General features: G+C 50.9%; 1 protein-coding gene across 1 annotated transcript; it reads left to right on the top strand.

The window, feature by feature from the left end:
• Positions 1–1,580: 1,580 nt before the first annotated feature.
• On the top strand, positions 1,581–17,298 carry VOLCADRAFT_106884 (uncharacterized protein; the record flags this gene model as incomplete). Its single annotated transcript, XM_002955620.1, has 22 exons — positions 1,581–2,120; positions 2,399–3,355; positions 3,552–4,020; positions 4,273–4,802; positions 5,060–5,128; positions 6,584–7,085; positions 7,375–7,631; positions 8,224–8,545; positions 9,191–9,654; positions 10,156–10,359; positions 10,656–10,689; positions 11,098–11,308; positions 12,192–13,174; positions 13,571–14,015; positions 14,234–14,330; positions 14,633–14,806; positions 15,439–15,654; positions 16,253–16,328; positions 16,473–16,554; positions 16,737–16,788; positions 16,957–16,993; positions 17,237–17,298. 22 exons carry the CDS (start codon positions 1,581–1,583, stop codon positions 17,296–17,298), a joined length of 6,783 nt encoding a protein of 2,260 aa, XP_002955666.1.
• Between the last annotated feature and the right edge of the window lie 903 nt (positions 17,299–18,201).

Here is an 18,201-nt window from a genome sequence, read left to right as displayed (position 1 = left end):
TATAATGTTACCTTTCAACGTGATGGAAAATGAACGACGCGTGAACGAACTCTATTTGATCAGTGCTTGAGTAGGGGCTAACTGGTTTGTGTTTGCTTGGGCTCTGCAACAACAGTCACCCGTGCAGCGTCCAAGCGCGCGCCGCTTCCTGGCGTGCAAGAGACATCTCTATGGAGAGATTGTGGTGTGCGCGTGTTGCGATATTCTCCAAACCCTGTGTTTGTACGAACAAAACAAAAACTCATCGGGGGGGTCTGGGGGGGCCGTAGCCCTCCCCCAGCACCTTACAGATTCGGAATACTTATATTCCCGGCGACTAAAAACCTATTCCTCCGTTCGGACTGGAAAATTGACGGGCAAAAATGGAGATAAAACACTGAATATATCCTCTATATGTGCATACATCTTTCCTGACTGTTCTCCATCGCAAGGCAGGAACTGTAGGGGCTGTGTGCTCAAAAGCTCAAAATTAAGGAAGGTTGCCTCTTATTGGAATTGGAATAACGTCGATCACTATTTTCACGCCTCCCTACCTCTTATGCCATCGCGCGATTTACAGACCATGGGTTTGCCATCCAAACCCCGAATCTATGTACTTATCCATTTGAAGGCACCATATATTTACCATGGCGCGATCGATAAACCACAAAGCATTTACAGACGGAAATGATCAAAAACGTCATTAATGTGTATGTGTATGTGTGTGTTTGGGCTGTCTGAAACAGACAGATATCGATAACATAAATACGCACAACATAAATTACCACTGTGTATTGGTGCTTCAACGTTTCACACGGCTTTGGAAATGGTAACCTGGAATTTTTTCGGCGACCTTGTAATTATGGTGTGGGACCAGGCCAAAGTAATTCAGTTGTGACATACATGTTTGTGTCGCTCCAGAGCCCATCCACCCGCGTCTCTGCCCGTAACGGCCCGCACCGGTAGTCCGCTCGTTCAGCATTCAATGAACGAGCAAAGCACCAACGCGTGAGCGATAAAGAACATCACAAAATTTAAACATTTAACTTTTAAACCGAGTGCTCGGTGTACAGAATATTGGTCTACGCAATTTGGTGTCATGCAAGTTTCCATGCCTAAGGGCTTTTTCCACGGACACAACATTGGTGACCTCACACAAATTGTGTAGCACCAATATATCGTGGCAGTACGATATATCCTTTCGCTGGGACCCTCCTTAGCCAGATACTGACAACTTCAGCTGATCATCCGCTACTACCACATCCTTCATAGTCAGATCCACCTGAAACCCGACAGAAAGCCCCTGCATAAGCTGTATACTGGGCAGTCCAAATTTGGACATTTAAATGTACAATTGGAGCTCGCAAAACTTGCGGATCCTCTGCTTCTGCGCGATTCCTCACCAGCTCTGTTTGCTTTTAGCGTCCATCAATATACACGAAAACGCATTAGCAGCCGATTGCATATCCAAAGTTATAAACGGCATTCAGTAACGAGCTTGGCCCTGCTGCTCATTATTTCCCCCCCATTAGTTACGGTGTTTGGTTAACACTTCACCCATCTTTATGTTCCGCTCATGTATTCTGTAGGGTCTCAATAGCATGACCGTGACTGGACGCGGCCGGCTTGAGAACAACACTGCTGGTGGTTCTGGTGGTGCAGTAATGCTGAAATCTTCAATTGATGGGTTGACGCACACTGTGAAATGGGATAACTGCAGTACTCTTATCAACAACAGTGCAAGCATGAAGGGGGGTGGACTATTTGCGGAGGTAACTACAGTCAAAGTCTATGTCGTTGGAGAAAGCCAATGGATTGGCAACACAGCACTAGACAATGGTGGAGCTCTGTACATTGAAGCTAACAATTCACTTGTTGACGTTAACGAAGTCAGCTCTCTCAGGGTCGATGAAAGAAGCCAGCTGAGCAGGAACGGTGCCAAGAGTGGCGGTGCAATTTACGTTAATGGATTTGCCGACGTACAGGTTGGCGAGGGAAGTGACATCTCCCTCAACACCGCGAAGTACGACGGTGGAGCAGTCTTCCTGGCCCAACTCCCTTCCAAGATCCTCGTGCAGTCCAGCAGTGTGTCCAACAACACGGCTCATCGCGGTTCAGGGGGAGCTTTCTATGTAGGGACGGTGAGTGCTGGGTGCCTGGACTGAAACTTTGTTTGCATCCCGTCCAAAGCCAATGTGTGATTAGTAGGATGTTAATCCATCCCGGTACGAGTTACTGGGCCCTTACTTCACCGGACTCCACTTATGAAGGTGCACTCATCATCATGGGGCTGTGCAGTGCGTCCAGGTCTACACCATCCAGCATTTTGATTGTATGCTTGTGTGTAACATGGTCGTGCAGTGCGTTCCCCGTACCTGCAATTTTTATTTTGATTGCACCATTTTGATTTGCTGCGCAGATGGAACCAGTGTTCCAGCCCCACGCCACTGAGCCAAGCTGTGTTCTGCCGGGAGCTGTGATGAATGCCAGCCTCAATAACGCCACCTTTGTCGGGAATGCTGCTGGAGTCACAGATGGTGGAGCTTTTTATCTTAAACCGCATGAAACCTGCGTCTCCAGCACTTTCATATCACTCCGTATCAATGGTTCCCACTTTGTCGAGAATGCAGCGTTAGGTGCTGGTGGAGCTGTTATGCTGCGTGATGCTTCAAATGCGAGATTCGTGATCGACATTGCGAACAGCGACTTCAGGGATAACACAGCGGGAACAGTTACTGGGGACTTCACAAGTTCAGCAAACTTTGGCGGTGCACTTGTGGTATGGCGGGAACCCAGTGATGCCATTGGAAACTTTACGGAGTCCTGCCAGCTGACAGTTAATGATACCTCCTTCGACGGGAATAGCTGCGATGGGGGAACCGGAGGTGCTGTTATGCTTATTTCCTGTGCCTCACGATTTTCCAGATGCAACTTCACCGATAACCATGCAACACACAGTGGTGGGGCGATGGGTGCGCTACAGATGGCACGCTCTACCGCTACTCTGGGGCTTGTGACGACCTCTACAGCTGCCAGTGTTGCTGGCCTCTCCCAGCAGGAGCAGAGCATACCGCGAGACCAACGGAGGCTCCTAGTCAGTGACGGCTCCAACATGCAGCATGAACGCATATCATTAGGGCGCGTGATGCGCGAAAGAGATGCCATAAAGGATAGCAAGCTTTGGGGTCGCCATCGCAAGCTGTCGGCTGAAACAGGCAGTTGCAGCGTCGGCAGTCACAGCAACGCAAAATGGCACACCAGTCTGACAGCTTGCAACTTCTTCAACAACACTGCTGACCGAGAGTACGGAGGGGCCATCTATCTATATGCATCAATTGAGGATGCCCAGATTTTCATTTCTGGCTGTGCATTCGAGGTGGGTCTTAGGAGTTTAGTTGAACCCCATCCGATTATCCCCTTATCATATCTTTTGTACAAGCATCCTTCTGCCTGAGGGAACGCACGGCGGATTATTTCTTTTACACTCGAACCTCATACTATTGCATGTCATAGAGCATGTAGAGATGAGCATGCCTGGTCGCTACCTAATCGCTACCTAAATTGTTTGGCAGGAAAACAAGGCTGTGCAGCAACTTGCTGGTGCCGCGTTTCTGGCAGCACGAGGCGCCAACACTGGTGTTCAGGTGTCTGATTCTTCATTTAACAACAATGCTGCTAAGCTGAATAGTGCCGGAGCTGTGTACGCGTTGATAGGCCCAGGCGCTTATGCGACACTGGTGAACCTGAGCATGACGAGTAATCAGGCAGCCGTGTCGGCTGGAGCTGGTGTACTGGATGTGCGAAGCAACGGATCACTCTGCATGCAGAATGCTTTCTTTGACCAAAACCGTGCGCTTAGCGGTGATGGCGGCGCACTTTTGCTAAAGCTCCAAATGGAATCACGTGCTTCCTTCAATAACTGCACTTTCAATGACAACAAAGCAGCTGGCAATGGTGGTGCTATGCTAATGGATGGTAACTGCAGCTCGACACTATCGGTGGAGAATAGTGTCATGATGCGCAACCAGGCAGGTTTGTCAGGTGGGGGGATATATATTCTCTACAGCTCGAAAACTGGCGAAACAGTGCGTGGGAGTGCATTTGGTTCCTCTCCAATACCTACTTATGCGGCTTCAGCAAGTTCCTGTCCCGACATTTCAGATCCTGCTCGGCGGGCGTCAGTGCAGTCTGTTTTGTTGGTGGGCAATACTGCTGGGCAACACGGTGGTGCGATATTTCTTGGATCCAATAGCGCCTTGACAATCTTAAACTCGACGATGCTTGGCAACACAGCCTGTGAAGGGGGGGGCTCCATGTCGGCGCAGAACTGCTCTTCATTAGTGCTGAGCCATAGCACCATACAGAACAGCAGTACTTCTGGCTCTGGTGGCGGGTTCTGGGCATATGGCTGCAGGCGGCTCCTCTTGGAGTATGTGAATATTACAGGCAACATTGCTAGGGTTTCTGGCGGCGGTCTAACCTTTTCGGGTCCCACGGATGACATAGCAGCAGAGGGGCTAACTGGGAACACTGCCTTAGGTGGTGAAACGCCTCAATACACGAGCATGATTGTCCATAGAGCCCGGGTCCATGATAATGCAGCTGCCCTGTCGAGTGACACGCTAGAGGGTTGCCAAGGGAAGGATTCCTTCCAGCCCGGAGAAGAAGGAAAGGGTGGTGGTTTCTTTATAACTGGCAAGGTTGCCGGCGTGCTGAGCCTCGTGAACTTGGAGCAGTCGAATAACGCATCCCTGGGGAGCGCTATCGCATCCACGCAACGCTGCAAGCAAGCAAACATGTCAACTGCTTCAGTTAAAGCGACGGTAAGCCCTAAGAGACTCACACAGGAAATCCTATACGAAGAGTATAGTACACATTGCCAATGCTGACGTCTCACTGCATGACATGCATGGCGTGCAAGTTATGTATTAGGCCTGGCACTGCGCAGTTATATTGGCGGTGAGCAAAAATTAGTGGCCTCTATATTCTGCAGATTATTGACCAAGATTGGATTAACGAATGGAAACAGTCCTGGGACTTGCTGGACGAGCTGGCTGCTTCGCGGTGCTGGCTGCTCCAGTTGAGTGATACCTTGTTACCTTCGCTGATACCAAGCAAGGAAAACAGTACATCGATCTCTTCACAACAGGTACGAATGCATGAATGGCGTAAGTGCTGGTGGCGTTTGCATGGGCTGAAGCATAAGGTTATTCACGGTGGTATTTCACGGAACACTATATTACTCTTCAATTCTGTCGACCGGAACAAAATTGCAGTCAGCTGGCTGCAGGCATGGAAAAACTGCTTGCTGGTTCATTTACACGTGTATAGTGCTCTCCCATTTTTACACTACGGTTGCAACCGACGCTATGGTGGCGCACCTGTGCTCCCCTAGTGCACCATTAGTGAAGAGTAGAGGCCGAGGGTAATGTATGGTGCGCTTTACGGTCGTGCAGTAGAACTCACCCTTTGCAGTCCTGAAGCAGTTGCTGTCCTGAAGCTTGCTGCCACGGAGCACTTGCTGTATTGGAGCACTTGCTGTATTGGAGCACTTGCTGTATTGGAGCACTTGCTTTCATGAAGCAGTTGCAGTCCTGAAAACGGCATTCTTGTCGAGTACGGTCCAGCATGGTGTATATACCTCGCAAAAAAGTATACCTCGCAAATTATAGATTGAATTCTGTTGTCACGGAGTATGTTGCGTTACAACGATTTGAGTGGAAGTCTTTTAAATCAGCCACTACGGGCACTAAAGAAAAGCGGAAGGCACCTTAAGACACGGCCACACTAAAATTATTAAGTTGTAAGGCACCATTTGGCCATTAATTTTAGTGGCTAAACAATTATGAATACCTTTAATGAAGTATGTGTGTCTAGTACTTCACGTCACTTACATAATGAGACTTATTGCACCATGAGGTTAACACTACGGGTGAGTTGGGAGGCACGTAGGTCACAGTCTTTAAGTTGCCGACCCCTGTATCACAAATGACAGGATTTTAAAATAATCACTGCAGAGGTTGTGGATCACCATGATTTCAGCTCATAGAAAAGTGCTCCTTAGCCAAAGCATGTGGCAGGCGTCGAGAAAGCAGGGCAGGCTGCTAGCTAGTTGGATCAAACCAATACCCGTTATTGCCACAAAGGCTTGCTTTATTCTTTCAACGATATCCCCAACGATATCATTCCGCTTACAAGTGTTCCACAAGACTACTGGCATAGCAATCAACTTCCTCGTCCGGGTGCATTTCCTCCAATGCACGGTTGGCGTTCTCATCTGACCTTGTACGGTGGAGTGTGTGCATGGGAAATTACAGCGGCCTATCTCGCTAATGGGTGCTAAGCGTTAGTGGGTAGGTTAGGTTAACTTTCTGTTAACCCGTTTGTGGTGCAACTCATCGACCGCGGCGCCCCGCAAGTCTGTCCTATGCGAATGCATAGATGGCCTTGTCATTTGCATCGCTTGAGGCATTGTGTGGCGTTGAGATCCTCAACCTTACTCGCAACATGTAATGGCATGGATTACAAAGTTGCGATAACCACCAAGTCTGACCCTTAATGATGGCATTGCCTTGCTACCTGTGCACATGGCCCTCCCTGGCAGAACCGTGTTCTTTGGGTGGAGGATTTCCTGCCATCGGCTTTGCATGTGTCGTACACCGCGAAGTGGAATTGCACAGACAAGATCTATTATGTCTCAGAAGATGAAGCTGTTTCCCTGAATGAAATCCGTCTCTCCATCAAGGACCGTCTTTCTGAGGCAATCAGGCGGCGTGCTAACCTCACCGATTTTACTCCTGGCCTGGTGCTTAACATGGGCGCTCTGAATGGTACAATCCCTGATGCAGCTGCTGTAGCCGCGGGTCTGTCACAGAGGTGGTACAAGTGGCTTCTCGGCCGGCTCTGCATGTGCAACCTGCCACAAGGCGAGGACCCGCAAGCAGCCATGCGACAACAATCATACCTTGCGCTTCCAGCAGCGTACATGGGTTTGCGTCTTTTGGACACGGACTTGGTGTACAGTCAGCGTCTACAGCTCCAGCCCGGGCTCGATATCAACCTCACTGCACAATTGTACGACATGTCAGGCCAGGCCGTTACTTGGGGTAGGTTTCTAATTTACAAATGGAGAACTTGTACATTGATTATGTTATCTTTCATGCACGCTCCCGGCAGGATTATTTTTTGGCATGAACTGTACGCATTATTAGGGAGGCACACCGCGATATGTGCAAATGTGTATCCACCATGCGAGCAGTCCTTGTTCCATGGTGACCGTCCTGCCCTCTAGGTTCCCGGTTGGGGCTGATAGCTGTACCAACAGATTGTCGTTAGTGTGTTAAAGCTGGCCGATAGAACTAAGGAGGCTGCCTTCTTCTTGTGCACTCTGTGCAGACCTTGCACCATCGACCATTACCCTGGCACTTCGGCCTCGGACTTCACCTGACGCCACCTACAATGCGACGGTCGCTGATGGGAGCGCACCTTGGCTCGATAATGACGTGGCCAACCTGGACGCCGGCCTGAATAGGAGCTTGACAGTGCCTGTGGTGAACGGGTCAGCGACATGGGAAGGCGTCAAGACCTTTGCATGGCCCGGCTATTACAGTCTCATTCTCCAGTTGACGACGAATTATTCATCGTTTGCCATGGTAGGGTTTTTCGAAAAGCTGACAATCTACCGAGGGCGTCCCTATCGTTGGGATGTATTAACACTACTAAACACGGCTGCCATCCATAACTTCGCTTAGAGGCTACACTCGCTTCACTTCTGCCGCATCTTAGCTGCAAATATTAACACTGCTAAACACTTAAAGGTTGCATGACTTGCCGTGGCTGACACTGGCCAGGGGCTGCTGATGAGCCCCAACGAACAAGACCGAAGAAGCCCTCCCCCTAGGGGAAAGGGGCGGGTCGTGGGGCACTCAAATTATGTATGTAGAGGTCCTAAATCGAGAGTGCTGGGACAGGGTTCCTTCTCCTTGGGCGATGTGTAGGATGGGGGGGACACACCTGCTTTGGGCACATAATCTAGTTAGCACAATGCCAGTTACGGACTTTCTAGGTGCTTGGGTTAAATATCAGAACACATCAAGGGAAACAGAAATATTTGAAGAGGTCTGAGAGCACATGGAGTAAAGGAGTGTGCTTCCCAAGCATAGGCCTATGCAAGCTTTGTTATCCTTACCTTTGTTATCCTTACGCTGTGCCCACACTGCCCGCATTACCAATACCGCACTGCAGGTTGCACCGTTGGAGATGGAAGTTGAGGTGCTGCCTTGCGGGGTCGGGCAGACACTTGACCTTTCGCACAGCAGTTTAAAAACATCATATACAGGCTGCAGAGCTTGCCCGTCTGACCAGTACGGATTGTGGCAGGACGATCGACCATTACTCACTGACATTCAGCCACGTCCGGGGAATGCGACTGCAGCAGATGACTCCAAGCGCCAGAGCAGTTATTCCGAATCCATGAACATAACCCTTCGTGCGCAAAACTCAGCATGCATGTTATGTCCCGCAAACGCGCTCTGCCTGGGTGGAGCTGTGATAGTGCCGGCACCAGGTATGTCTCGCAATCGTCAGCGGAACTGACGGCTGCCCCTTGTGGATTAGCCACACCAAGCGAGCGGCAATGATAAACCCGGCCTTTTTAGCTATGATAACCCCGCGTGCCCGCATGAAAGCCAAACTACCGTCCATGGGGGGCCCCGGCTTTTACGGACACCCCTGCACGTGCATGTGGAACCTGTACCTTGTAACTTCCGCAAAAAAAGTCTGCTGGGGAAGGACGCTGCCGACGTGGTACCTTGTTTTGCATGTGTTGACTTCCATCGTTAGGTTTTTTGCCAATTTGTTTGCACACTTGTTTTAATAACTTAGGGTTTTAGGGGATTTTTTATATATCAACCAAAGAATATGATCTGGGTGCAAGTGGTCAAACATGGGCAATCGGCAAGCCTCCTCTGAAGCTGATTCTGGGGTCAGAACTTCTTACTTGAAGCTAGCGAATTGTTTTCTCGCTAAGCAAGCATTATTCAGGTACATAGGTTTCCACCTGCAGGTGACTACTTAAATGCCGTTCTGATATATACACAGTCCCCTTGCTGCTTACACACTTGCTGCAAGTAAAGCACCCAGTCTAGCCTACATGTTCCAATCCTTGATCCCCATGCTGTGCATTGGGCTCCCCTTTCCCGTCTCCTAACAGGCTACTGGCACAGTGCGGCCAACTCCACCAAGATCCACACTTGCCCCTATCCTTCGGCGTGTAACGTGGATGGTGATAAGAGGACATTTCCGGAGTGGATCTACAGCATGGTTGGCGCGCGGGACTATCGGACAGGGCTGCTGTCTTGGTGCCAGCTGGCCTGGTACAGCAGTGTGGTGCCTGGGGCGGCGGTGCTAAGTGCGCAAATGCCAGGACCACCACCGGAAGTGACTGGTGATGGCCTGCAGCCTCTGGAGGTGCTTGCTAATAATACCGCTGTCCTGCTGACCAACATTATTGCCTTGCGTCGTCAAAATGACACTGCTCCCGACATCAGCCTCCCACGGTGTCTTGTTTCTGGATTACCATCCGGACACCTAGACTCCTACATGCAGCAGCAGTGTGCGGAGGGCTACACAGGCAATCTATGTGCAGCTTGCATTGAAGGGTATTACGTTGATACGGTGAGCGACGGTATTGATTTTTTGGGCCAATCCTTTCAGGACACTTGGCGGGGCAGCTGCGAAGCACACGAGCTGGTTCTACCTGGTGCATATCTAATCTTCTTGCCATTTCTTTGCCTAAAAATAACTTTGTCAATGTGGAGGACGGGCGTGACCAGGGAACGTCCTTCTCTTAACGTGGTCATTTTGCCAAATTTGACAGTAACGGTAGCGCACCGACCATCGCGCAACGTAAGATTGGCTTTAAAGTGGACCAGCTTAGTGACTAGTTGACACCGATCCTATCTATCCGAGACAGTCCTGGAGGGGACAGGTGTCGGTGCTGCATTGCAAACAAGGACAAAAGAGCCTCTGTGACTGACTGCATCTTCTTTCTTCGTGCATGTAAGCCGTAAATGGCGGCTGCCCACTCCTACGCATCCCACGCATCGATGGATTAATCATTAATGCGCCCTCAAGGCCCGCCACGAAATACCTGTATCCCCTATTCTTGTACTGCAGGATTTCAATTGCAAACGCTGCCCCAGTGTAGCCCGGACGGTCGGACTTGGGTTAATCTCATTCTTCGGCAGCGTTGCCTTAATCTTGTTCACTACAATTACAAACTTTTCGGATGGCTTCGGAGAGAAAACCAACGGACAGCAGCACGCAAACGTGCTGCCGGGCAAAGGTGGAGATCGGGTTGAAATCGGCGACGTCGTCAAGGTAGGATTTTTTTATGCAAATATCAAGCAAAATCATTGCACATGGAAGTTGCTTATAGTCCAATATTTTCTAAGGCGCACTTGGTTGGCGCATTATGCCCCAGAACTGTCACAGATCCGAAAGCCCGATCGTCAGATCCGTCTGTATGCAAAATGGAATTGCGTCTACAGATCATCTATTTTATGCCATGGCACAATTAATAGATCATTAAGTATTTTGCAGACGCGTGCACCATGCACAGGCCGAAATTCATGATGCTATGCCTTGCTATGCCTGCCCCTTGCATGCGTGCACAGGTCATTGTGTTGCACCTCCAGTACCTCATCATTGGTAAGTGGCACCAGCTAATGGAGGTTGGCAAAGTGAAAATGTGCGGTATGAAAAGGCGTTCTTGTGAATCTATTCTTGCGGGTGCACGGGCGCCTCTGCCACAAACAGAGAAGTCCTGCCTCAACGTGCGATGAGCCGTCTCACTTTATCTGTGCTTTGTGGCTCCAATTATTAAGGTGGAAGGCCGGATGATTCCATCAAGTAGTTTCTATCTCCCGGGCTTGCCTGTTATTAGCGTTCCTAAAGCCTTTCAATCGATCACGGATAATCTGGGGCCTTAATCCTACAGCCCATTCCTTGCCTCCATCGTAGCCGGATTTGCCCACATACATAGCAACCGTTCCTTAATCACATGAACCCTTGCTTTGGTTAAGCTGATGGCGAGCCGACGTGATCCTCTTCATGCAGTTACACGGTTGAGCGTCAACTACCCCAGCATTATCTTGCGATGCCAGGCGGTATTCAGTGCTATCACCGGCGCAGAGAACTACCTTGTGTACAGCCCTAGCTGCCTGTTGCCCGACAGTGACAGCGCCGGCCAGGCCTTCATCCAGTGGCTGGCTGGCATCCTGACGCCATGTGCAGTTGCAACGGTATCCATGCTCTTATGGGCCCTTCGGTAAGCTTTATGTGTACACTATACAGCTGCAAGCTGCCCTGGTTAAGTACGACATATAAGGACGTTTTGTGTTGGTGGCATGGCATGTCGCTATGCAGCAGTCTGTTTTAGTAATCTGAGAAATGCCGATGATGGTACACGCATAACTTTACTGATGCATGCTCCGTAGTCCAGCGACGTGTTACAAATTTCCAATGAAACTGTAGACGTAACTTGAACGTAACTTGAATGTCGATTAGAAGGGTGACGTCAAGAGCCCGTAGAAATAAGCGGCGCTGTAGTGGCGAAGGGCGACTAGGTGGTGGGCGGCTAGGACTGACTACAGACAATGAGGGCAACTAAAATCCAATTAAATCGAACCTAAAAACGTATTTTCCTATCCGAAGCTAGCGGAAAAAGCAGAGGGCCGAGGGCCTTACTACAACAGCGCGTGCGGTGCAGTGCGGTGCGACAACAAGCAGGCTGCCCGGTGCCACAACGAACCCTTCCCATGAAAGCAGAAGGTCGACCGACCTGTGAACAAAGCGAAAAAACAAGGGTGTCGGCGCAGCGGCAGCAGCAATGGGAGTTAAAGTGCTGTTCGGAAGATGTGCGCATGCCAGAGTAGTTTCAACGTGCGGCGCAAACGTCCTAACTTGTTAGGAAAGAAATACATAGAGGCGGTGGTTGTGCTCATACGAGTTACCTAACTCGTTGTTTTTGGCCAAGGCATTACAAAAGTTCAGGGAGCTCTCGGACTGCCTTTCAACCTTTCCTACGATCTTCCGTTGAAGCAACATGAGGGTTACCAAAACCATTTTTATAAAGCAGCTACCTGGCAAACGTGTTTTTAATTAGGGCGATGCACGCAAGCACGAGCTCCTCTTCGCGGCTGTCGTCGCAGGTACGCATATCCACTCCGGGAAGCCCTTGCTAAGGCCTTCGTGAAGGGCGCACGTTCTGCGTGGGCGACCTTGGCTGGCATACCCAAATCGTTGGCAGTGTGGAAGGGGCGGCAGCTCCCGAGCAGCCGGCTTGGAACCGACAGCGTTTGCGGAGATGAGGACATGTCGGTGTGTTCTGGGCAGCGTGCTGACTCCATTGGCCCGTGCCCCCCACCTCTTGCGCCGCTTGACACGTCCTTGGTCACCCAAGACAGCCACATAGGCCTCCGCACCGTTTTTAGGGACGTGCAAATAGTCGCATTGGATGCAGCAGATCCAAGCGCAGGGGTTTCCACCGGTGTCCGGGTCCCCTCGTTAGCATACTCGGCTTCGGGCTCCACGGATGCACTGGCTTCGGGCCTGCCCACAGCTGCAAGTGCAGCGCCTGTTGTGGATCTCAACGGTGTCGAGTTGGGTCCAGCGGCCAAGGTTATCGAGTCAACATCGTGTGGCGGGAATGAAAAAAAAAGCGGGTTGCAGCCGTCTCCCACATGCGACGTGATAACTAACGCTGAGGACCAGTCGGACAGCACGAGTGATGCACCAGGAATTCTTCGGGCTGATGATGCTGTCAGCCCGAGTGGACCTCCATTGCTCCGCGGCGGCCACAGCATAAATATCCTTTCTGGTGGCACCTGCATAGAAACTGCGCCCACTGAGGTGCTATCCGGTATTAACAGCGGGTATGGCACTTCGTACTACTATCGTCATCCATATGAGATGTGGAACAGGAAGCCAGCCAAGACTCTGTCGAGCATGGGCTCTGCAGCCATCAGTGACGCCATCAGAACCCTTCACAAGCTGCGAACGCTGGCAGTTCACACACAGCAATCCAGCCAGGCGACATTCTTGCAGGTGGATAAGGCCATGAGCTTGGTGGAGCAGCTGGGTGTGGTGCTGATGGCGGCAGTCTTCATCCTCTATCCGAGCTGGGCCAATGCCGGTGGGTTGATCAGCACATCATGTAGAAGGAAGCTGCAAGCGTCACCAGTGCTGAAGAGCCTACGAGCATGATAAATAAAGCATATAAGCAGTTGTGTGCCGGTAGGGTTTGCCCTTTGCGAGCTCATCGTTGAAAGCCCGGGCCCCTGCCCTCTGCATGTAGTGTTCCTGGCGTTTCCTAAGCTAGGTTCATGTAGGTGTCCTGTTTAGATAAGAAGGTTAAGCTGATCGGTTGCGTAGCTAATTGTATTGTAATATACGTGTTGATTTGGTGTCGTGCTAAACCTAACTTGCTCGGCCGTGTAGCGGGTACTACTGCTATAGAGCGGGTGGACTAAGAGCATGATATCGCACTACCCTTACCATCCCTCCCCTGCTTTGTCCGATAAATTTACAGCATTATCGACGTTCGCCTGCTATCCCATTGATGATGGAGAAGGATCCTTTCCGGAGACACAGCAGGCAAGTGTACGATTGGCTGCTGGGCCCGAAGCTCAGCATGTGCATAGAACCGCCCGCCTTCTGATCCTCTTCAACCAAACGGACGTTGCCCGATGCCGTGGTGGGCGTTGCCTGCAGTACTCTGGAAAGCTGTCGTATAAGTATGCCATGTGGTGGCTTTCGCAGGCAACCTGGCGGTACGGGTACTGGGTACGCAACATGCAAGCGATGTGCTACAGCGGAGACCACCTGCATGTGTACGTTCCCATCGGGGTAGTGGCCGTTGTGGTCTTCTGCGTGCTGCCCCCGCTGGTGTCTTTCATATTCGTGTGGCGCGTGCGAGGACGCCTGGAAGATGCCCACGTGCGCAAGGTCTACGGCTTCCTCTACAAGCGCTACAAGTAAGCAGTTTTTGTGTGGTTTTAAGCACTAGGCAAACAAGCTTCTCTGTCGTATTCGCCTGTCCGTTGTAATTCCTTTCAGTTAGTGAAATATTGGAAGTCCTACCTATCTTAATAGGCAGTCATGTGCACGTGTATGTCACTGGCAGCCTTCCACATCACATTCGATTTGCCTTGCAACCTTGCCTTGCAACCTCCGCCTGCTGTTCTCGCTCCAGGCCACGCTTCATCTGGTGGGAGACAGTGCTGGAGCTGGAGACGCTCATCCTGGTGTCTGTCGAGGTCCTGGGCCGCGGACTCATTGTGTCATACCAGGTGCGGCGTGCAATGCAATAATCAATTTATGGCGTCCATGGCCCTTTGCAATTTTAGAATGCCGAAAACATCACACCAGGGCCATAGCTGTTGGGATAGGAAGACCTGTCTGGTTGTACACGTATGGTCGTGCGCGTGTGCGTGTTTCTATCTGCAGCAGATGACTGTCTGCCCGGTTCACCTAGGAATTGTAGTAATAGGAGCACGCGGGCATGTGTCAAGGGATGGGGAATAGAAAGGCATTTCGGCCAGCTGTATGCCGCACTACCGCATGGTGCACCTACACTTTCATCATTTTGCAGGCGCTCCTGCTGCTTGCCGCGTTCACTGTCATTGCGCTCATCAACGTCAGCTGCGCTCCGCTCCTGTCGCGGCTTCTGGTGATCATGGAGTTCATGTCGCTGGGAACACTCAGCCTGACCATCACCCTCAGCCTGTATTTTACTGTGGATGACGAGCTCAATCCGGTTGCGGAGGTGCGTGATTCGCTCTAGACGTATTTGTAAGAGGAGCCGGCGTTTCCCAGCACGCCTTTTAGGCAACTACATGGCAGGAATGGCTCGGTTACTGGTCGACTCCTAAAACCGCGGTGCCCCTGTACTGACCTGTGTGTTCGCTGACCCCTCGTTCCTGGGACCGTAACCGAACCAACCAGTAACGACTAGCATACCGAGCGAACCAGTAACGACCCGTTACAGACCCTCTATTTACCAGCCGAGCCACCCGCCGAGCTGGATCGGGTCGGTTACTAGGCCCCACTAGGACCGTTGCGGTCCGAAATCTGCTGTTGGGGGAGAACATGTGGAGTGTACAAAGCTTCAAGGATTTGCGAAACATAAGGCAGCCTCCGTAGCAACGCGCCTTAAAAGCCAAGCTGAGCATGTTATCGGTCGGGCATGTGCTTAAATGTCTGCAGTTTAGGCAGAATAGAAACGGCTACGCTTGCCACCTTCCAATGCCGTTGGGGCCCCGCAGCCCACAATAACATCCCTATTCCTTAAGCTTTTTACTGATGGCCTTGTCCTGATGACATTGGCCGCTGTAAATGCTCATGTAGTCGTGCTGCACGGCTGCCAGTCTCATCATGTGCAACCTGCATGCCTTGCAGAATGCATTGGCGATCCTTATCATCGTCCTCAACACCAGCCTCATGCTCTTCTTCTTGTACATCGCGAGCCGGCATTTTTGGCCCTCAGCCGTCAAGAAGGTTGCACCGAGGGCACAGGCCGTGGTGCGAAAACTGTCCAGTATCGGCAGCAACGTCAGCCGCCAGAAAGACGCCGACATGGATGGCCGCGGCAGCGAGGGTGACGGGCAGCGGGTGGTGCGTTGGCCTATCCTCTGCCGTCTCACTGCCTGGTGGCGTGGTAGTCCTGCCGCTGCTCCGTTTGGACGCCGTAACCCGCCGAATGGCGACACTCTGGCGCGCACTCTTGACCACTCAAGTGACGGATGTGACGACAACGGGGCTCTCGTTACCAGCCCTGGCTCTGGATCGCGGCTCGCGTCTCCGCATAAAAATGGCGTTGGTCTAGCACGGGTCAGCGTTTGCCTTGAGGAGCACTTGAGCAACGTCTCAGCCGTGCGGGTCCTTAAACCATCCACGTCGAGTCACGTGTGCATCCAACTGGATGAGGCTCGTTGAGCTGGGTTGGTCGTGAACATTTATGTGAAATACATCCCGGGGGCGTTTTTCAAAGGACGCGCTTCTGAGAGAAGGGGTTCGTCGTGGACACACATATGGGAAATGGGCATGAACTGGGAATTAACTAATCATGGGTGTCATGAGGGCCTGACCTGCATCATAAGGAAGCCAGCCCCACCCGCGGCCGTTGGGACTTGTGGTACGAATTGATTTGTTTGTTCATAGTTGTGCATGGTTGGACCGCTTGCTTTTCAGCGTGTGTGCGTTCAGGGCCCAGGCGCTGTGTTACCTGGGTACACACCTTGAACTTCAAGAGGGGCTTCGCAGCGGATGCCAGAAACAGAATGAAACAGGTGCGACATCCAACTTGAGGTGTTGGGTATTATACTTCCCATATGGCGTTCTATGGTGCAAAGTTTGTCTTATTTCATAACGTACATAACGGTTATAGCGTCGTCGCATAGCCTCGTGTGCCTTGCTTGCCATAAATGCTGCAGGCGTCATGGCCACCTTGCTCTCGTTGGTAATATGTATGTTCGGCATTGCAGGCTTATCATGTCTTGATGGATTTGTGATGTGGTAAGTTGTCGTAATATGCAGCGATTTACGCAGTTCTATTCATGTCGCAGCTCATTAAAGGACGAGGCTGCTGTTGCATTAAGCGATTTGTGCGCTTTTGTTGCTACGCATTCAGGATGCATTGGATGGGGAATGCATGGAAGCACGTCTTCGACACTTACTCGTGCATAGCCTCCTTGCAGGCAGGTTGAACAGTACGGTCGAATTGCCTTGCCTTGCCTTGCCTTCTACGTGGTGAGTAAATAATTACATATCCTCAGCAGGTAGCAGCAGTTTGTGTTCGCAGATATCTCAAACAGATATCTGTGTGTGCAGGATTTTAAATCAGCGTAGTTCTAATCCGGCTCGCTCGTTACTTATGCTCTTCTTGTACAAACGCACGTTCCCTGGTAACCATGCCAGGCAGCCGCGCTTGTACAGGCAATGCTCGGCGTTAGAAGTAAGGTAGCTCCCCTGGCGGACCTGGAGGCTGTGGATGCCGCCAGAGCGTCCTGTAAATTGTGGGGTTGGTTATATGTACACCTATATTCCATGTTCTATAGTTAGTCCTCCGATGTACGACCTCTTTACTTCTGGAGGTGCATGTTCCTTGGCGTCGTGCTGATCGCGTCTGTAATTCAGATGGCTGCATCTGCATTTGTGGCCTGAAGGGCCCGTTTCCAGATCTTTTCGTTGGTCACAGGCGCTATTAGCGAAGTAAGATCCTCAGCCACCAACGTTGCCAATGCGAGGAATCTTCCGTAATTATCCGGAGGCGCATATATTAGTGACTCCTTAAGCCGGCAGGCTGACCAGGCTTGCCAGGCTGTCCAGGCTTGCCAGGCTGACCATTTCAACTGACTTCGACTTTGCTAGAGAATTGCAGAGGGTATGTCCCTGTACGTATTAGGAATGGGGTTGCCTCGCCCACGTAGATATTGGATGGAAAATGGACGCGCATGCTCGGACTGAGACACAATTACTCTTTGCACAATCCGTCGTAAGAAGAGGCGCTGCGGCCGGGGCCGAAGCGCGGTGTTATTGAATAAAAGGGAAAACCGGTGAAATGCAAAGCGCAGAAGCTAGGAAGATGTGCAGTGTGAAGTAGTGGCCGAGCATAAGGCGGTTACAAAAGTTCACATGACGCAAATCGACCAGACATATGAGATGTGACGCCCGAAAAATGGCAATGTGAAGCGGGAAGCAAAGTAGAGAAGTCATTAAAGGAGAACTAGTAATTAATTATAGAACGTTATACTCGAGAACTGCAGGAAGAGACGGGCAAAAGACGCAAGATTACTTTGCAAGGCTTTCACAGAGAGAGGAGAGAGACGAGAGGAGGGCGTGGAGGGAGAGGAGAGGAGACGCGCTTAAGGAAGGAAAAGAGAGGACCTGAGGAGGGTATGGAGGGAGAGAAAAATGGAGGAAGGAAAAGTAAAGAGAGAAAGGATAAGGAAGAGCACGTTAATGTTGTTTGTATTACCGTGTTTGTCTGTACAAACTACAAATTTCAGGATCTTCACAACAATTCCCAGGATTACCCAACACATCCCGGGCATTCCAGAAGATCAAGTCTGCCTTTTAGCATGTATTGGTAGCATGTATGGTAGCGTGTATTGTTACACAAGCACAACTCATCAATTAGCTTTGCTCCTTGTAAGCTTTCCA

Source organism: Volvox carteri (assembly GCF_000143455.1).
Source record: "Volvox carteri f. nagariensis unplaced genomic scaffold VOLCAscaffold_53, whole genome shotgun sequence".
Taxonomy (NCBI): domain Eukaryota; kingdom Viridiplantae; phylum Chlorophyta; class Chlorophyceae; order Chlamydomonadales; family Volvocaceae; genus Volvox; species Volvox carteri.
Note: the sequence above shows the minus strand (reverse complement) of the source record. Positions and strands in the feature narration are given on the sequence as shown.